This window comes from Solanum verrucosum, unplaced genomic scaffold (genome assembly GCF_900185275.1).
Source record: "Solanum verrucosum unplaced genomic scaffold, falcon-dt-bn FXZP01000012.1, whole genome shotgun sequence".
Lineage (NCBI taxonomy): Eukaryota > Viridiplantae > Streptophyta > Magnoliopsida > Solanales > Solanaceae > Solanum > Solanum verrucosum.
Window position 1 is genome coordinate 1,537,319 of NW_026020063.1, and position 20,955 is coordinate 1,558,273.

The following is a 20,955-nucleotide window of genomic DNA, read 5'->3' on the forward strand; positions in this document are numbered from 1 at the left end:
GTCAACCAAACATGGGAAAGTTGGAAAACATTTTCAATATGTTTTCTAACATACCAAACACACCCTTAATTTGTTAAAGTCTTTTTTAAATCAACTTTTCTTAATTTCTTTTAAAAAATCAAGTGAGGACTCTTTCTAAATATATTTTCCTAAACTATTTTATTCTTGGAACATTTCAAAGTGGTTTTTCTAAAGAAGTAAAATCACAACATAACAATAGCTTCGACAACTTTTACCTCAGTGACTACGAGTCATAGATGGTTTAGCGACACTCTTGTGAAAGTCAGGTAAGTGTTCTGCTACAAGATCTTTTTCATGAACAAGGTTTATGGACCGCTGATCATTCTACGACTCGTGATCCTCACCTAGAAATGGCTTCACAACCTCTTCCTTTTTGTACTTAGCTTTCAAATCTTGTTTACTTTCAAAATATCTACAAGACACATCAAATCTACTAAATAACGCTAAAGAACTTACACCAATTCTAAGCTTTAAGCATCAAAAGTATCGTAAAATCATGGCACATCAACTCTCATTGAAGGCCTAAGGTCCTTTGTCCGATTTCGCACACTTCACAACTATGAATGAACTAACAAGACAAGTTCTAGTTGGAAACCATGAATAAAAGTCAAGCAAAATCTTACCACACATGACACTCAAGCACACTCAACAAAGAACAATTTTTAAATTTCTAGCTTGCATAAGATGATCATCGTACAATCTAAAGAAGGTACTCAAGTAGTCAAGACAAGATGCAAATATTCTTTCCCAACCATTTTAGTTCAACAAACTTTTGATTTAGAAAAAATGGGCAAGATCATTGAAAATTTTATGGTCTAACATATATAAATAAATCTTGAAAAGAATACTCTTTTAAGTCAACATGTTCTATTGTTAGTACATTTTGACTTTGAGCATCATATAAAAACAAATGAACCTTTTTGGAACAAGTTATCGACCTAGAAAGTGAACAACTATATATGCTATGAAAGAAACTAAAGAAAAAGTGAGTAAAATAAGAAGTTAATTACACAACACCACAAACCACATACTATCAATAATGAAATTCAAGCACCAAGCCAAAAATTAATTATAAACCATCAAACATGAGTATATCATCATTATTACAGAATCAAATAGAATATCAACAAAAACAACATCCAAATTACAAAATCGAATAGAGTACAAACAAAAACAACATCCAAATATTACAACCCCATCTTCTCAATTAAAAACATGACATTATCCTCGATTCCACAAAATACATTGTAAGAGAATAGAAAGAGTGAGAGGTTCCCCCTGTGACGAGCTACTGTTGAGGTAAAGTCTGACCAGCCGATCTGACTTCAATTTGGGCATCAGTGCTCGACTCATCTCCCAAAGTAGAGGTAAGGTCAAGATTTTCCTTAGCGGGTTTAGACCCACTACACCTACCATAATTGTCTCTCATAGAGACACCTCTATGGTATGCCCTATCAACACCTCATCAAATATACAAAATAAAAGATTGGTTGTGTCTTCCACCCTCAGCTCACCAAGATCCTCCTCATTAGTCTGAAGGCATCATCATAATCAAGTTCGATAGTAGTTGTAGATTGGGGTGCCTCAAAAGGGTCACACACAGGGGTAAAGACAAATGCCTCAACCCAAAGGCTAGTAAATTTGGTGGATTTCAACTGATCCACCTCAGATCTCAACATCACCAACTCATCCCTTAAGGTTGTCCAATCCACATTTGATCTACCCCTAGCTCTGATATCTCTCCCTCATCAACTCTAGCATCTAACCCATCCGGCCAATCATCATAAACATACAACGTCTCCTTGTTCCCTCTCATCTCTTCATGAATGGTTGTTAATTCACCCAAAATGGTTGTTTGAATCATGGAAGGCACTTGAGCCTCCAAACGAGAGGAACACACATCTACTAAATGTGCTAGATGGACCATCTTAATCATGGCAATCTGTGTCAAGTGGGGGCGGTATGTGGAAGCAGTAATAGAATGTATGAGACTAGAAGTACATGTGGGAGTTGGGAGTACACTCGGTGTAGAAGGGGACTTCGCACCCTCAAGCAACTCAACATTAACCACTGAAAAATATTAATCGGAGCCTTATGTTTCCTCTCAACCCCATCTCTAGTTAACTCCACTTCATGCATGCAACTTGCAAATAGTTCAAGCAAACAAGTTGTGAATAGTTCGGGCATGCAACTTGCAAGTAGCTTCTTGAAAAGGCTTGTAGCAACTTCCTCATGCTTCCAATCAATTAGACATTAAGTAGCTCAAACAGACAAATTACAAACAATTTTTGAAAAATCTTGCAACTTCTTTTGAAAAGCCTCCCATCAATTTCTTTGCTTCTATAAATAAGAAGTCAATTCAGTTCAGGTGTACCTCACTAATATAAAAATTCTATCACTCACCCAATATCTTTAGCTATACCTCTTGTTGGTGGCTATAATAAAAAGATTTTTGTATACTTCATCCCTCTCAATCTCTTATTTTGTGTAACACCGTTTGACTTGACATGATATTTAAGAGAAAAATAAGTATTTTTAAAACTTGTGGTCACAATCCTTAGATATTTCATATTTATGTAGTTGTAAATTATTTCATTAAGGATAATTAGAAATTTTAAAATTGAATTATTACTTAGTACAATCCGATTACATTTTTGTGTAGAAAAATTAAAAAGAAAAGAATATCACGTTAAATGAAATATAAGGAATATTATTTTTTTTCTAATTCAGAAAGCAACTTTGTTAAAGGAGTAAAGAATATCACTAACACAAACCTCATTTCAAATTAAGGAATCATATTCCTGACAAATCAAGAAGTACATTATTAATTATATTTTTAACTTTTTGTTTTTCATTTTTCTGTTACAATTGTCCATTTGTGTTATGTCTTTTTCTCCCAAATATTATAGCCGTTACTTCTTCCCCCCCCCCTCCCCCCCTCCCCAAATATACTCATTTCCCAACAAATGACTAACTATTCACAAAAGTATTATTACTTTTCAGATTTTTCTTTTGAGGAACACTTTTTTTTAAAAGTTCTCTACTTCAGCCGCGTCTTCAAATTTCTTGTTTCCTCGTGCGTCGTTTCGATTCTCTGTTTAATTTTACTTGTTTATTTTATTAAAAATAATTATTTATTTTTATTTATTTAATTTTTTAAAGACAATTTATTATTAGAAAATGAAATGAGGAAAAATCTAGAAGAGGGATATTAAAATTAAGAATTAGTATAATTTATTTTATTTTTTTAATCTTTTTTGTTTAGATGTATGAAGCTATAAATTGTAATAATATATGAATTATGATTTTATTGATTTCTTGGAAAGAAATAGAAAGCTAGCAGAGGGAGAGGATAAGGCTATGACAATGAAATACAGAAGAAAGATAAGGTGGGTGACTGAAATTAAAATGGGAGTGAATCGTTTTTTTTCTTTTTCATTTTTATTTTAGTTATTCTTATAGTTAAAAATTATCAATTCACGCATCAAATATACATGTAAATTATGCATTTTGTTCACTTCATTCGTATTAATGTCATATAAGTTGATAACTGAGTTTTTAATATATGTTGACAATCAGCATGATTAAAGATATAATCCTCAAAAAAAATTCTACATTTTTTTCATTCGTACTCGTAAAATTTATTTTTGCAGACAAATATTTTTTTTAGAAATTATGTTATATTATTTATTTTTTATATGTCAAATCAGACAACGCATAAAAGTTAATTTTAACATAATTGATATTGACATTATTAAGGAAAAAACTTACCCGCACCGGGTGTATACACCAAACTAATGCAATTTTCATTATTACGTGATTTAATGAAGTAAAACATATGTTAATTAATGATGATTAAGTAAAATAAACTATAAATTTAAACACATGGCATGCATGTATTGACTTGGTATATACATCCGATGTAAGTTTTACCCCATTATTAATATACTTTCTTCATCACTATTACTCTTTTCTCTTAACTACTAAATAAAAGAAACGTAGATGTTTGAACTCTTTTCAAAATTTTCTTATATTTTTTTTTTGTATTTTAAATTTTCTTAATAAAAATTTTAATATCGTCATTCATTATTATAAGCCCCCTCCTAAAACGATTCTTTCAATAAGGATAAAGACAATACAAGTATAACTACAAATCTAGGAAGAAACTATAGAAACTACTAGCTTTTCAATCTTCTACGCGTTGGCCATTTATGTTCAAACTAGGAGAAAATATGCAATAACACGAAATTAATATATATTATTTTCTCTATTTCAATTTATGATATAGATAAAATTTAAAAAGTTATTTAAATTTTTTATAGTCTTAAAATATTTTTAGTTGTTAATAGTATTTTTAATGTAATTTTCAAATAATATATATTACTTCCTCCATCCCAATATATAACACATAATTTCAATAATCAATCAAATTTTTTATATGTCTTTCAAATATTTCAAGTTGTTAATTATTGTGATTATAGTTTTTTTTCCATCTTTTTCAAATAATATATGTTACCTCCTTTGTCCAAATTTAGGTGACATCAATAGAATTTCAAGAGTCAACTGAATTTTTTAATATCTTTTAAATATTTTAATCTATTAATTGTCATAATTTACCACAAAAAATAATTAAACAAAAAAATCATAAATACACTTGGGTAGAAACAGACACACAGACGAAGATGTACTTACTTCTAACATTTTTTTTATATATATTTTTACACAAAAATCTCATAAATATCCTCAACTAACAACATTAAAAAAAAAAAACCTGCTTCTAGCATCTTCTATACAGTAAGTAAGTAAGTAGCAATCATTTATATATAAATTATTAAGTAGCAATAATTTATAACATTTATTTGTTTGAATTTGAAATCTTCCTACTACACGGAAAATGAAATCTGCCTAATTTCTTATATTTAAACATAGTAGAGGTTTTTTTCAGATTTATCAACCATTCATTTAAAACAAACTTTTACCAACAATAAACCCTATATATAATTCTTTTAAAAACTCAATATTTCACTTTCTTCTCTAAAAAAAAAAAAAAAAAAAAAAAAACTACATCAAGAGTTTCAATTTTTTTTTTATCAACTGTATTTCAGCCCCACGTTTTCCCTGTTCTTTTTGGGTCAAAATTCATGTCTTTTTTTTGGGCAGTTTTGGATTCAACCCACGTTCTTGATTTTCTCTAATTCTTCTTTTTCTTGATTTTTAATCATACCCTTTTTTTCTTTTCTATTCAAATTGAAGAAAAATCAATTCTTTGTTCAAATTACAGTTCAAGATTCTGGTTTGGGAAAATGTATTGTTTTGAGAAAATGTCTAAAGTTGGGATTTTTTTGTTATTTTTAAGTGGTGTTGATGGATTAGGAGTGAATTGGGGGACTATGGCAACTCATAAATTGCCACCAAAAACAGTGGTACAGATGTTAAAGGATAATGGTATTGGGAAAGTAAAGTTGTTTGATGCAGATCAATCTACTATGAGTGCTCTTGCTGGTAGTGATCTTGAAGTTATGGTTGCTATTCCAAATGATCAGCTTTCTGCTATGAATGATTATGATAGAGCTAAAGATTGGGTTAAACGTAATGTCACGCGTTACAATTTCAAAGGAGGTGTCAATATTAAGTAAGATTAAGCTGTAAGCTTTAAATTTTGCCTTTTATTAGTGTCTATTTGTTATTAAACTTGACATGTTTTATGGTTTATAGTGATGATCTGTGCTGCTTTATAAGCATTTGTTTGAAAGAGTGGATTTTCTTGTGCTCTTTCTGGTTGAAAATTGAAGGAATGATACTATGCTTCAAATTCTTTTTTGTTAGTTATGAATATGTATTAAAGGAGCTTAGAAAGAAAAAGAATGGTTTCCTCCCTTCAAACCGATGTTTTCGTATGAGGGTGAGTCTTGACATAACCATAAGAGTTAGTCCTTTTGGGTGCTCATAGGTCAGGGGTTCGTGCCGTAGAAACAACCTCTTTGTTGAAATGGAAGAGGAAGGTTGCATAGGAATCCCCTTATCTCCACATTAGCTATGGAGTATTTCTTTTGCCGGTTAAGTCCTTTAAGTGCATATAGAAAGGTTAAGAGCTTGAGTGTTTGCTAGTATATGTTTCTGTTAGTATTCATTTTCACTTCTTTTTGGCTGCAAACAAGCCAGTCTTTGATATATGCAAAGGTTAAGAGCCTGAGTGATTGCTAGTATATGTTTCTGTTATTTTCATTTTTTTTTTTCATTTCGGCTTCAAATGACCAGTGTTCATGAGGTCTATTGGACATGGTCTAGTGTGAGACTCTACAAATATTCATCTTTAAGCAGATAATTTTTTCTTTTAAAAGAATAGTGCAGTTGCTCAGGTTCATCTCTATTGAAGTGCAGTAATATAATTATTCTCTTCTGTCAATCATCTTTTTGCCTCTTTCTGTCTACTCTTTGTGTGTCACTTTCTTTCGAGCTGAAAAGTCGAGTTGATTCATTTTGTTTTGAGCTGAAATATCCAGTTTTACTTTTGAAATTGAGCTAGTATTTGGTTGAAGTTATGGTTACCTTCTGCATTAAAGCCTTGCTGCAGATAAGATCCCGATATTTAAGTAGGTCCATCATCCAAAGTATGAGCCTTTTGGCATTGGCCCTTGGGAACTTCTCGATTATCAAGAAAAAAAGAGGAAAGAACAAGTGATGGTTAGCTTGTTCCTTTACAAAGTGAAGGAAAATAGTGAGTTACATCTAAGAAATCCTGTCACTTGAAGTTTTATGTCTTTGAAATGCTATTTTGATTCATTTTATCATTTTAGTATGATCAACAATTACTTGAGTTTAAAAGCTTTGCACTTGATTATGCAGAAGGTATAATTTTTTTGTTATTTTGGAGAACTCTTCAAAATGTACTTAATTTCTTTGCCTTGTATGGGAGAACCATTTTTCATCTGTACCGGATCATTAGTTTTGTCATTTGGAGTAATGAAATCTGAAACCATATGATGCTATAAATAATTGAAAATTGAAGATATTGTCGATTGCAGTTCATCGACAACTTTGTGCTTGTAGTGCGTAAAAACATTTCATTTCTACTGTTTTACTGCACACCAACTTACTCCTGGCCTTCTCATCAATAAAAGTTCACTTACTGTTAAAAAGAAAATGTGTAGAAGCATTTCAAACTTTGTATAGCTGATTACTGTATAACTTCCCGCATCTTAATCTCTCTGCAGATATGTTGCAGTTGGTAATGAGCCTTTCCTGACATCCTACAACAATTCCTTTCTTAACACGACCTTCCCAGCACTTCAAAACATTCAAAATGCTCTAAATGAAGCAGGACTTGGGAGCTCTATAAAAGCAACTGTGCCTCTAAATGCTGATGTTTATTTCTCTCCAGATGACAATCCTGTACCATCTGCTGGGAGATTCCGTGAAGACATTAATGATCTAATGACCCAGATTGTTCAATTCATGAGCCAGAACAACGCACCTTTCACAGTAAACATTTACCCATTTCTAAGTCTTTATGCCAACGAGCATTTCCCTGTTGATTTTGCCTTCTTTGATGGAGCCAGTAACCCCATTGCTGATAATGGATTATCATACACCAATGTATTTGATGCCAACTTTGATACCCTGGTTTCAGCGTTGAAAGCAGCAGGTGTTGGCAATTTGCCCATTCTAGTTGGGGAAGTTGGATGGCCTACAAATGGTGACAAAAACGCCAATGTCAATCTTGCTTATCGGTTCTATAAAGGACTGTTACCCAGGCTTGCAGCCAACACAGGAACACCTCTTCGGCCTGGATTTATCGAAGTTTACTTGTTTGGGCTTATCGATGAGGATGGTAAAAGTATTGCTCCAGGTAACTTTGAGCGCCACTGGGGAATCTTCCGGTATGATGGGCAGCCAAAGTTTGCCATGGACCTTACGGGTCAAGGACAGGATAAGTTTCTTGTTGCTGCACAAAATGTGGAATATTTCTCCAAGAAATGGTGCATGTTCAATCCGAATGCCAAGGACTTGAGCAAACTTGCAGATAACATCAACTATGCATGCACATTCTCAGATTGCACAGCATTAGGATATGGTTCTTCTTGCAACGGATTGGATGCCAACGGTAATGCATCATATGCATTCAACATGTATTACCAGGCTCAGAACCAAGAAGAATTCAGTTGTAATTTTCAGGGTCTGGCAACGTTGACGGATCAGAATATATCTCAAGCAAACTGTAACTTCACCATCCAGATAGCTACCTCTTTCTCTCCGAAATTATTGCCTACGTTTATCACATTTCTAACTGCCTTCACATTTATTTTACTATAGATATCTTTATATAGATTATTTATTTGCAATAGTAGTTGTATTTTCAAGATTTCTGGCTACTTCAATCAAGCTGATGCTTTGATAAAATGATGAGGTTGTTCTTTCAATTATCAGTTTTGCACTTTGTGATTTGAAGTTTTTTTTTTTTTTAACTTCTACTTCTTTGGGAAGTAGTGAAGGATGGTACAGAAAGAGGAGTTGAGCTTCCAAAATATCTGGCGTAATACCTTTTAACTTGGTTATAATTGATATCTACGCTTTCGAATTTTGGGTGTGCACAAGTAGGTATTTAAACTTATATAAAATTCAACAAATAGACATATTTATCTTATGTGGTGTCCTACGTGATAATTTTGTGTCCTATGTGACGTTTTATGTGATGTATGTCACGTAGGACGCATGTGTATACTTGTTCAATTTTATACAAGTTTAAATGTTTATTTGTGCACACCCAAACTTAAAGGATACAGATATCAACTAAAACCAAATTGAAGACATATTTATGTATTATACCATAATACAAAGATCACATGTCTTATTTTATCTATTCACCAAAAGACTAGGGTATCCTCTATACATATGGATTTTTTTTTATGAAATAATATGATCGGTTAGCCGTAGCGGCATATCAGCTACGCTCAATGCGGAATTTCTGTTGGATCAAATTTTTAGGGAAGCTTTTGGACCTAGTGGCGAGTGGTGGCATTTGTACTTTTATGTTAAAATGGTATTGAACAATAATTGTCACTTATAATATCTTAGCCTGATTTCACCTTTCAAAAAAGAAAGGTATCTTTCTCTTAAAAGGAAAAAGAAGAAGAGGGGTGTTGTGTATATGCGAGTCGTACAAGTAATAAAGTGATCAGAGTTTAAATATTATTTCACACAGACTTCTGATTAACTATTTATTAAGTTTCAATGTTATAATTATAAACTAACTAAAAATAAAAGAAAACAAATTATGAACTCTAACCAGGAAAGAACATATTTTTATGTTATCAATGAAATAATGAAAAATGGTTAAAATTACCTTCGAACTATTTGAAATAGCTCATATATACCTTTAATTATGTTTGGGGATCAAAACTACCCTTGCCGTCTATGTTTTGGACCACAAATATCCTTAAAATATAATCTTTGCCATTAGAGCTGACATGGCAGTCCACTCAGGCAGTCCAACATGACAAAAATACCATCCTCTCAATAATGTTGTTCTTCCTTGTTCATCCCTATTACAAAAAGAAAATCAAATATAATTCTTCCATTGTTTTTGTTTGAGTTGTTGTTCGGACTTTTGAAACTCCAATTTCAAAGTGTGTTGAAGTTTGTTTGAGGTAGTGATTGTGTGTTGAAGGATTTCGATTTTGGGGTCACAGATTCACAAAATCAAATTTAGATTTTCAACCTTTTAAGAACTTTCATATATTTTTATATTTTTTTGGGATTTCAACTCAAATCTTCAAACTAAGAAATCAGTTGTCAAATATCAATTTCTAGCTTCAATTGCAATATCCAAACAATTTTTAGTAACATTCAATTAAATCTCTTCAAATTTTTGCACTTCAAAAACCTAGCAAAAGCTAGAAATTTCTCACCAACAAGCTTTCAAATGAGTAACTATTTTCGAATTTCAACACAAAAACAATGACTTCAAGAGTTCTTCAACATCTTTCAACCTTGAGAATAAAAGTTTCAACCTCAGATTCGATGACATCAAAATCCAAACAATGAACTCGTTCATTCAACACACAATTACTATCTCAAACGAACTTCAACGCACTTCGAAATTGGTATTTCAAAGTCCGAACAATAACTCAAACATGAACAATGAAAGTACTATTATTGAATTTTTTTTCGAAAAAATTTGTGATAGAGATGAACAAGGAAGAACAACATAATTGAGAGGAAGAGATTTTTGCCATGTTGAACTGTCATGTCAGCACATATGACAAAAATAATGTTTTAAGGGTATTTGTGGTCCAAAACATAGACGACAAGGGTAATTCTGATCCCAAACATAAATAAAGGATATATATGAGATATTTCAAATAGTTCGAGGGTAATTTTGACCCTTTTCCAATGAAATAAAATTGATTTAGGATTATGGGTTATTGAACAACTATGTTTTTTCCCCCAATGATTCTACTTCTTAATTTATCTAATTTAATAAATAGTCACTCACACAAATGATTCTATTTTGGGTGGTCTTTAATTTTTGGAGAAAATATATAAAATAACCCTAAAAGCAAATTAATTGCACTAATTTACCCCTTCTCATACTAAGGCCTGTTTGGCCATGCAATATGGTATCATGATATGATATGATAATATGGAATTATGAGATGAAATTGAAGTTTTGTTTGGATATGCGATATGAAATTTTTGAGTTGTATATTTTCTAATAAACATAAGAATCTCATAAGTTGTAAAACTATTAAAATAGCCCCAATTGTTTATTCAATCTTACCAAATAAACAAAAATTTATAAAATTGCATAATAAATTATTGCAAAACTATAATTTATTCTCCACTTAAGTAACTGTTTCATCTAACTTTAATTTATCAAACTTTAATTCAATAAAAAACAATTGAATATAAATTGTAGTTACTAGTCTTTAATATAATCCTCCCACATAGTACGAATAATTTCCTCACGTTGAACTTGCATTTCTCGATCATGTGACCGAGAAGACGAACCAACATTGTTACTTTGAGTTGTATCAAATACAAAACGGTAGAAGTAATAAATTAGGTGTTGGAGTAAATGAAGAGAACAAATTTATTACTCAACAATCGGTTGGTGTGAGTTAAAGTGACTATATGTTGGTGAAAATAATAAATTTTATGTCGGTGAGAATAATAAATTTTAAAAAGTAATGATGCATGTGATTATTAATTTTATTTACATATGAAATAAATGGTTAGTAGATATAAGTGTGGGGTTGTTTTAACAAAATATATACTTGTGGATCAATTTTTATATTAAAAATATCTCAAATCATGATATGGAATTTCCATATCATGATTTTTGGAGAATATGGAATCACATCTCGTTGACATGGAATCATATGACGGAATCAGCGTAAAATCGCATGTCCAAACGGTGATTCCATCTCACGATTCCATATCGTGATATGGTATCGCATGGCCAAATGCCTACTAATTTCCGTAAGTCTCCTTTTGCCCCAAATTATTTACCCGAAATTCCTCAAAATTGAGTCATTTTCAGTTCATTTTGTAAATTATGATATCTTCTTCCTTTTTTTCTTTTTATCAAATTTTGTGGCTCAAATTGAGCAAGTGTCATCATGAAATCTTTTTTTTTCTCTTCTTTATTACTGGTATTTCAACTTCACTGTGAAACAAAAAATAGTATTTGGAATGCCCACGAACTAATTGTTAATAGCTAATTTCAATATTAACTAACTATATTTAGATTAATAAAATATAAAAAATAAATAAGAGATTATAATAATAAGTAGTAAAGAAAAATATTAAACTCACTAGCTTATTATTAAAATTCAAATTAACAGAAAATATATAATTAAAAAAAAATCTCTTGTTTTTTTTTTTGTTTTCTTTTTTTAATCCATTTTTTAAAAGATAAAATAAAATCTAAAGATAAAAGATATTATCTAACTATTTTTAAATTAATAAAATAAATAAATAAATAAATCACAACAATAAATAATTAAGAATATAAGAATTTTCTCATTAGGACGGAAGGCAGTCCTCCATGATACTATGTTAGTATATAGATATACTCCGATCGTATCATGGAGAACTGAGAAAAGTGTCTTATTAAGAACTGCAATAATCTCTCATAATATCATATCTTATAACTTTTATTTTTAATTTCATATTTTTATTCATTAGAGATATCATTTTGTAACATTTTTATTATTTGTTTATTTTATCTCTTTTTCTCCTTTTTAATGATTTATCAAGTTTTTTATTTTTTCTCTTTTGATATTTTTATTTTTTAATAAAAACAAAAATAAAGCACAAAGATAAAAACTATTAACTAACTACTTTTAGATTAATAAAAATAATAATAATATTAAATTCACTAATTTATTTATCAAACTATTCATTCTTTAATGATACCATGTCAGTATATGATATGTCGTGATGGTATCATTGAGAAATGAGTTGGTTGTACATGAATGACCGCATGAAACTTTAATGATATCATAATAGTATATGGATATCTTGTTATACGTACTAAGAAATAAGTAGTTTTGTATATAAAGGAATGAAAGAAATCATAGTGCTACCACAACAATATACTCATATATTGTGATGGTATTATACATGATTTGAAGAGTATTACATATTATATGAAATAGTACTTAATAATACCATGCCAATATATGATATGTTGCGATGATATCATTGAGAAATTATGAGTTCCTCCGTTGAAGGACCATTTATTAGTCAATGATACCAGTTGTATATATAATGTTGGTATCATTGAGAAATGAGTTGGTTGTATATGAATGAATGTAAGAAACCTTAATGGTACCATAACATTATATGTATATATTGTTATGGTATCATTAATGAATGAATAGTATTGTGAATGAATAAGAGGAAACTTTAATGCTATCACAACAGTATGTTCACATATTATGATGGTATCATACATGATCTGAAGAGTGTTACTAATTATATGAAACAATTCTTAATGATACTACGTCAGTATATGATGGTATCATGGAGTCACTGAAGGATTGAAGTACACATCAATGGTACCATAAAAATATATAGATATATAGTAGTGGTATCATTACAGACTGAAGCAAATCCCAACTATACTATGTTAATATATAGACATATTGCGATGTTATCACGGAGGTCCCACTAAAGTATTGAAGCATATATCAATGATACCATGAAAGTGTATAGATATATTGTGATAGTGTCATTACAGACTGAAGTAAATGAAAAAAAATAGAAATAAAAAACAAAAACAAAATTAAATTAATGAGAAAAATAATAAAAAAATATATATAGAATGAACAAAAATATGAAATTAAATTATGGTGAAAATAAAGAATATCAGGATTTGAGAAAAATGAATGAAAAAGGAAGAAAAGTAATAAAGAAAAATGAAATAATTAGAAGAAAAAAAAAGAACATAAAATAAATACTTGATATGAGTGTTGTTAGTTCTGAAATCTCATTGTAAATATTTGTTTGACTAGATTATGTTGATTTGGATATTGTTCGGAAGGAAAAATTTCAAGTCTTGAATTGACTCTTGATTGAATTAAGGCAAGTGAATTTCTAAACCTTATTAAAACATGTAGAATCTTGAACTCTCTTTCTTGTATGTGTTGGAAATAATGAGAATGAGGTGATGGGTTAATTGCTCAAATTGGTTGACCTTAATGATAAGGATGGGGTTATTGAAAAGGCAATGATAGTAGTGCATTGTGAATTACCTTGAGTGTTAATATTGATTCGGTGATTGATGTGATGCTTTGATAGTGTTGTTGTGGATGTGAATTGCTTGTGATTGTCATTTCTTCATTATTATGTGAACGTGCCTATTTGCATTAGTTCTGAAACACTATGATGAGATGTATTGTCATTATGCTGAGGTCACTGTCATCGAGTGTGATTTATGTTGAGGTCTTTGTTGTCGAGTTTTATTGATGTCGGGTCTTTGCCGACGAGTGTTATTTTATTGCGATGACTTTGTCAGCGAGTGTTATTTGATGTCGAGGTCTTTGTCGGTGAGTGTTACTAATACCGAGGTGTTTGCCGACGGGTGTTATTGATGTCGAGGTCATTGCTGACAAGTATTTTAATGCCAAGTTCATTGTTGGCGAGTATTGTTAATGTCGAGGTCTTTGCCAGTGAGCACATGGACTATGGGTGTTCCCCTGTGTCCTAATTGATATTAGTATATGATAATCTTGTTACTTGTGTTTGGTGTACTTGATTGTTGTACTTGATGATCTTGATACTTGTGATAGTAGGGCTTGACTATTGTGAGTGATGATCTTGACTCGTGTGATTTGATGAAATGTAATAGTTGAACTGTGACTTTGAAACCTTGTGAATTGTGCTTTGTAAACTGTTAGATTGGATTGATTTCTATGCAATTATAGTTGTGGCAGTTCAGTTGGGATGAAATGAGTTATCATTTTTTAGCTAGATTTACCTTGTTTTAGTGGGTTACTTGTTAAGTATCATGTTGTTTGATACTCACTTCTTGCTTCTACACTTGTAGGTTCTGAGCCTGGATTTGTGTAATTGCTCTACTTCTATCTATATTTGAGGCTATCTGTGGATACTCGAGAGGTAGCTGCTTGTCATCCTTGCGGACCCTCATGTTCCTTACTTATGTTTTATTCTATTCGAGAGACCAAGACATTGAGACTTGTATTTATCTTTCAAATTATGTATTATTACCCTAGTGACTTGTATACGTGATAACCAGATTTTGGGGGCATTTTAGAATGGCTAAGTTTTCCGTGCTTATGTTATTATTAGTTTATTTTCACATTTCTTTTGTTTTGTTGGATTTTAGGCTGATTTGTCTTGGTGGGATTAGATGAGTGTCATCACGTCCATTTTTTGCGGTGACATGTTTCACCTTTTCGGTATCTTTCTTTCTTAACATCTCAAGTTAGTTTCTTAAATTCAATATTTGAATTTTCCTCGTCCTAGTGTTCCTCTGAAATTTTTGCTTTAGCATATCTCGAGATTTTCTAGCAGATTCACATGTCATGATCCTCGTAATAATTGACTTTGATTGTGATTTCTTCTTCATTTCTGATCTGATGAAGAGTTAAGTTTGTTTTCAAAGGTTATGCGGCGTCGTCTCCTCAATATACTTCCATAAATCCAAGACCCTTTCAATATTTTTTTCATCTTCATTGCCAAATTTAGTAGTTTTCGCCATTAAAAATAAGGGGTGAAAGAGGAGAGTTGATGAAAGCCATGTGAAAGAAAATTGGACAGAAAGAGATCTGGACGAGTTAAATTTAAAGGGTGGTCTTTGTTGTATTCCCCGACTCCCACAAAAAAAAATCAAATTTCTCAAAGATCAATTATACTTTGATACCAATTGAAGGAGAGAAAGAGAAAACAAATATGAAAAAAGAAAGGTGATATGGAGAAAGTGGAGCTAATCTTCTTCATACAACAAAAGTTTACAGAGATACATAAAGAGGTGTCAAATCCCTTAAATTCTGAAAATTGACTTAGTGTATTGTGCTGATCCTAGAACTTTACAATAAAATAATTCAAAAGTTACAACAAAATATCAAAGATTAAATTATTAGGTTGACAAACTTAGCATTACATACAAAGTCAGCACCATTTATTTTCCTATTGAGTTCTTGATGATTGTACAAAATATAGTAAACTTTCATGTTAATCCTTGATAATTTTTTTGGCTAATTAACTAGAATTAATGTAACTATGATTGTGTTCTTACCCTAAAACCTATAGACACCATGCGATGCATGACTCGTATTCTGATACTGAGATGTTTTATCTATTTGTTTTATGTATTTTAATCTTTCTATAGCTCCAACTAAATCTCCAATCGTATCATACGTCCGTTAATATATTTTAAATACTTTATGGCCTTCAAATGAGTCTCAACTAGTCATCATATACTATTAAAAATGAAAAATTTTAAAGTGCGAAATTGAATTGTCATTTTAGGCATACACTAAATTAAATATCTAATTAAATGTTAAATAATATTTTATATATTATACTAAATATTAAGGTGGGAAGGTGTTCAAACAAAAGTTGAATCAACTTTTAAATGTAATTAATTAAATGAGAAAGACATTAAGAAAGATGAAAATTGAAAGATCGTGGTTTCAAGACCCTTCATTTCTAAAAAAATAATAATTTGAGAAGTCTTATTTTGTCATTTTCTCATATAGGATGAAGAAAAAGTTGATCTTGCTAACTATGAATTAAGACATTGGACAATATCAAATAAATCATGATAAGAAACGATAGTGTTTGATTTCTAAGTTTCTTCTTTTATTTGATTTCTTCTTCATCTATGTATAACTACATTTAATAAGTGTATTTATGTTTGTCATTTTTTTCCTCTCTCAATTTTGGTGGCATCATAATCCCATACAATATATAACTATAATTATATGTGATAAGTTTGATGATTCATTATAGTAGTTTGGTAAGAATTTCTTATTTCTTTACAATAATTTTTTTATGTTGTACAATATTAATTTCTTAACTTTTAAAATTTGTTGATTATGTGAAAAAATGTGATGATTACATTATTATTGGGACAAACATACCACACACGTTCCCAAAACTAGTTACAAAACTCCATGAAAACTATCCTTTTTAAAAGTAGTGTGATTTCAATTCCTTCTTTATGATATTTCAAGACACCCTATCCCAACTCCAACCCCATACATGTGCAAAACAATTTTTTTTCTAAATTTGATAACAATGGAATATAATGTCACTAGATTTATTTGAAAAAAAATAATGTTATGTGTAAATATTGGTAAATTAGATAACCCCAAATACGCCTATCCTTACAAGTGTCACGTAAAGTCTTAGTTAGATGTAATAGAATGTGAATAAGTCCACTCATAAAATATAAAATATACAATATGTAAGTACTAGTACTTAATGCGTAATTAAAATATTTTCTAATCTTGTGATCTTAATAACACGTAGGGAGGGGGAGAGAGAGAAAGCGAGCAAGCCGGAGCTGATAGAGAGAGAATGAAAGAAAGCGAAGATATTGATTTTGTATCTCATCATCTGCATGTCTTTGCATGGCTGATCTGTTTGATGCATTTCTTCATCCAGGACCAAATTTATCATCAAAATTTATAAAACATTATCATGAAGGCTTGGGAGGCAACCGTGAGGAAAACACAAGCAGTCGCGAGGAAACGAGCCAACACAATATTTGGTACATATGGTCCATCGCACGTTGAGGAAGAGATAATTGATCAAGTAGATGTAGAAGAGGACAATGAAGGTCATGCGAATGGGGAGGTTTACCATTCGGAGAGGTTCCTCCCCAATGGAGATTACTATAGTGGCTATTGGGTTGATAGTTTCCCCCATGGACATGGAAAATATTGGTGGACTGATGGATGCATGTATGTAGGTGATTGGTTTCGAGGGAAAAAGATGGGGAAAGGAACGTTTAGTTGGCCGTCTGGTGCTATGTATGAGGGGAATTTCAAGAGTGGATATATGGATGGTGAAGGCACGTTTACTGGGCCTAATGGAGACTCATTTAAAGGTTCTTGGGTGATGAATTTGAAACATGGACATGGGGTTAAAGAATACTCTAATGGTGATGTTTACGATGGAGAATGGAATCGAGGATTACAACAAGGAAACGGGAAGTATGCATGGAAGAATGGGAATTGTTATGTTGGTGAATGGAAGAATGGTGTTATATGTGGTAAAGGCAAGATGTGTTGGAAAAATGGTAATGTGTATGAAGGGAATTGGGAAGATGGAGTGCCAAAGGGAAATGGAACATTGAAATGGGATGATGGGAGTTTTTATGTTGGAAATTGGAATAAAGATCAAAATGAACAAAATGGTACTTTTTATCCATCTGCATCATTGTTAGAAGGTGGAAATCTTGATTGGGATCCTCAAGAGGTTTACAATACTGATTTGATAGAATGTAGCATTTGTCCAAATGAGAAGGTTTCAATATTACCTTCTCAGAAAAAGTTGGCAGTTTGGAGGTCTGCCAAGGCGACAGAAAACAACGTTAGGCCAAGGAGGATGTCAGTAGATGGGCGAATAGACGCAGCCCCTGTAGATAGGGAATTTGGTAGAATGCGCTTATCAGACTGTGCCAGAACACCTCCAAGAATTTCTTGTATAGATGATGCTATGGATGGATATATTAGAGGGAGTCCTATTAGACATCCTAAGGCAGCAAAAAGGCAAGGAGAGACTATTTCCAAAGGGCATAAGAATTATGACCTTATGCTCAATTTGCAGTTGGGAATCAGGTATACTTTTTTTTACTGCTGGATATTTTTGTTTGTGTTGTTAACTTATATCTGTTTCTGATGTGAAATTATGTCATAGGCATTCAGTAGGAAGGCCAGGACCAGTTCCATCCCTAGATCTCAAGCCTTCCGCATTTGATCCAAAAGAAAAGTACTGGACAAGATTCCCACCTGAAGGATCCAAAAGCACACCTCCTCATCCATCTTGTGAATTCAGATGGAAAGACTATTGCCCAAAAGTTTTCAGGGCTTTAAGGATGTTATTCAAAGTCGATGCAGCTGATTATATGTTGTCTATTTGTGGTAATGACGCCCTCCGGGAGCTATGTTCCCCAGGAAAAAGTGGAAGCTTCTTCTACTTAACAAATGATGATAGATACATGATCAAGACAATGAAGAAGGCAGAAGTGAAAGTGAGATCTCTCTCTCTCTATATATATATATATATATATATTTATGTACGCTTAGTACTGAAATTGCGTTAGCATTCTATGCCTGAAAAACAATGAATAACTTTTCTTGTCCATGTATGGTTCTTAGGTGCTTCTAAGGATGCTCCATGCCTATTTCAGTCACGTTCGTTCTTTTGATAACACGCTAATGACCAAGTATTTTGGCCTGCATTGTGTTAAGCTAACCGGACCAGCACAGAAAAAGGTAGTGGCAGGACACCCTGCAAACATCAAATGATAAATGATCGATCACTACAACAATATAACTTATCATATGTTTTAATATCTTAGGTACGATTTGTTATCATGGGGAATCTCTTCTGCACTGATTACACAATTCATAGACGATTCGACTTGAAAGGGTCAACGTTTGGCCGGATGACAGATAAACCAGAATCAGAGATTGATGCAACCACAACTCTAAAGGACCTTGATCTCAACTTCATATTCAGGTTACCTAAGACATGGTTCCAAGAATTCCGAAGGTACGATCCTTTTTATTCAGCTCCTTAATATGATCATTAGTTACCAATACTAACACATGTCCTTCAAATTTCAGGCAAGTTGATAGGGATTGTGAGCTACTAGAACAAGAGAGAGTGATGGACTACAGCCTTTTAGTTGGTCTTCATTTTAAGGAAGCAACTGGAGATCAAACTCCTCCTCCTGGTTGTAGAACACCTACTGGTTAGTGCTGATTGCATCTGTATATATTTTGTCATGAAACATATTCATAAAGTCATATCTTTCAATCATTTTCCCGTGCTTACAGATAATGTAGGATTGGAAGATGGATCAGCTCCTCGTCTTTCTCGTGCAGATAGGGATCGATTGCTTCTTGATCCTTCCGGGTACACTTCTTATCTTACAAATAATCCTAATTTTCTCAAAGTATACAACATTGACTTGCTATACTACGCATGTATTTCTATCTGAGCGCTGAAAATGTTCCGGTGCTTATTCATTGTACACACACATATATCCTTACTTACCATACAACTAATGTGAACTGAACATGCCAGGTTGGCTGGCAGAAGTTTGGGTATAAACATGTCGGCACGCGTTGAAAGGACAGAGAGGAAAAATGACTTAGACTTTCAATTAGTAGGAGAACCAACAGGGGAGTTTTATGATGTGATATTATTTTTTGGAATCATAGACATACTTCAAGACTATGACATTACAAAGAAGCTTGAGCATGCATATAAATCTATCCAATGTGATCCCAATTCTATCTCAGCTGTTGATCCAAAGGCATACTCAAGACGTTTTCGCGATTACATATACAAAGTTTTTACAGAGGACACTTGATATATCAGTTTTCACTCCTCAATTAAATGGTAAAATGCGCGAGACGGAGCTTGTTTTGTTATTACATGGAGACAAGCTTGCCAATAACTGTACACCAATTTGAATGTTTTCTCAATGGTTGCAGCTAAGCTAAACAATAGTACACTTACATTTCATTATTTTATTTTATTTTTTTTCCTTATGATTTTTCATGTCTTCTTCTCAGAGATACAGACACCATTTGAGATGATAATTGTATAGAAACAGTTGTAAGAGAAATGTAACTGATTTAATTGTGAGATATGTTATTTCAGAGTTATTTGCAGAGCAGAATGGGATTTCCATTTATATTGATACTATAGGTTGTGTGTGCACACTTGCGGAGTCAGAGATTTGGTGAAGGATGTGCAATTTCATTTCAGTTGTGTTAAAGGTGTGCAAAATTAAATATACACTCATAATAACTAATATTTAACCTCTGTATATTACATAATTTCTCGACCAATGATGTGCACTAGACCACACTTTGCCTAAGGTCGCGCCGACATGCATGTGTGTAGCCTTTAGCATTTGAATTACTAAAGCAGACGAACTATTCTTACTTTCTTACATGGTGACAAGCAACTAGTTTTTCATCAACATTTCGACATTTCATGGAACTATCCTTTTACCAAGTGTCCAAGTTTATACAGGATGAGATGTGCCAAATTAGCACGTTGAGCAGAATTTTGGCGGTTAAAATAGACTGAGTAAATAAATGGGCAAGTCGAACTTACTTGGACTGAAAGGGATTGAGCAAAAATGCAGACATAACCCTGCCTCCTATTCTTACTAAGTTTTAATTGCTTTATTTGTTCTTATATAATTATTTAGTA

General features: G+C 32.0%; 2 protein-coding genes across 3 annotated transcripts; both read left to right on the forward strand.

The window, feature by feature from the left end:
* Positions 1-4,982: 4,982 nt before the first annotated feature.
* On the forward strand, positions 4,983-8,444 carry LOC125823428 (glucan endo-1,3-beta-glucosidase 8-like). The gene is made up of 2 exons (XM_049502814.1): positions 4,983-5,653; positions 7,236-8,444. Exons 1-2 carry the CDS (start codon positions 5,325-5,327, stop codon positions 8,332-8,334), a joined length of 1,428 nt encoding a protein of 475 aa, XP_049358771.1. The 5' UTR covers positions 4,983-5,324; the 3' UTR covers positions 8,335-8,444.
* Positions 8,445-17,038: 8,594 nt separating this feature from the next.
* Positions 17,039-20,159, forward strand: LOC125823416 (phosphatidylinositol 4-phosphate 5-kinase 6-like). Of its 2 annotated transcripts, none has more exons than XM_049502797.1 (7): positions 17,039-18,338; positions 18,418-18,751; positions 18,879-18,995; positions 19,082-19,275; positions 19,350-19,477; positions 19,563-19,641; positions 19,813-20,159. In XM_049502797.1, the coding sequence occupies exons 1-7, from the start codon at positions 17,197-17,199 to the stop codon at positions 20,099-20,101; spliced, it is 2,283 nt and encodes a 760-aa protein (XP_049358754.1). In that variant the 5' UTR covers positions 17,039-17,196; the 3' UTR covers positions 20,102-20,159. The 2 variants fall into 2 exon arrangements, with proteins under 2 accessions (XP_049358754.1, XP_049358755.1); XM_049502798.1 differs by having other exon boundaries at positions 19,572-19,641.
* Positions 20,160-20,955: the final 796 nt, after the last annotated feature.

Excerpts from the sequence above, each read along its gene's own strand:
- LOC125823428 (XM_049502814.1), top strand. The coding sequence starts at position 5,325 with ATGTATTGTTTTGAGAAAATGTCTAAAGTTGGGATTTTTTTGTTATTT. Across the intron at positions 5,654-7,235 it reads AAAGGAGGTGTCAATATTAA|ATATGTTGCAGTTGGTAATG; the intron begins GTAAGATTAAGC and ends ATCTCTCTGCAG.
- LOC125823416 (XM_049502797.1), top strand. The coding sequence starts at position 17,197 with ATGAAGGCTTGGGAGGCAACCGTGAGGAAAACACAAGCAGTCGCGAGG. Across the intron at positions 18,996-19,081 it reads CCGGACCAGCACAGAAAAAG|GTACGATTTGTTATCATGGG; the intron begins GTAGTGGCAGGA and ends TTAATATCTTAG. Across the intron at positions 19,276-19,349 it reads TGGTTCCAAGAATTCCGAAG|GCAAGTTGATAGGGATTGTG; the intron begins GTACGATCCTTT and ends TTCAAATTTCAG.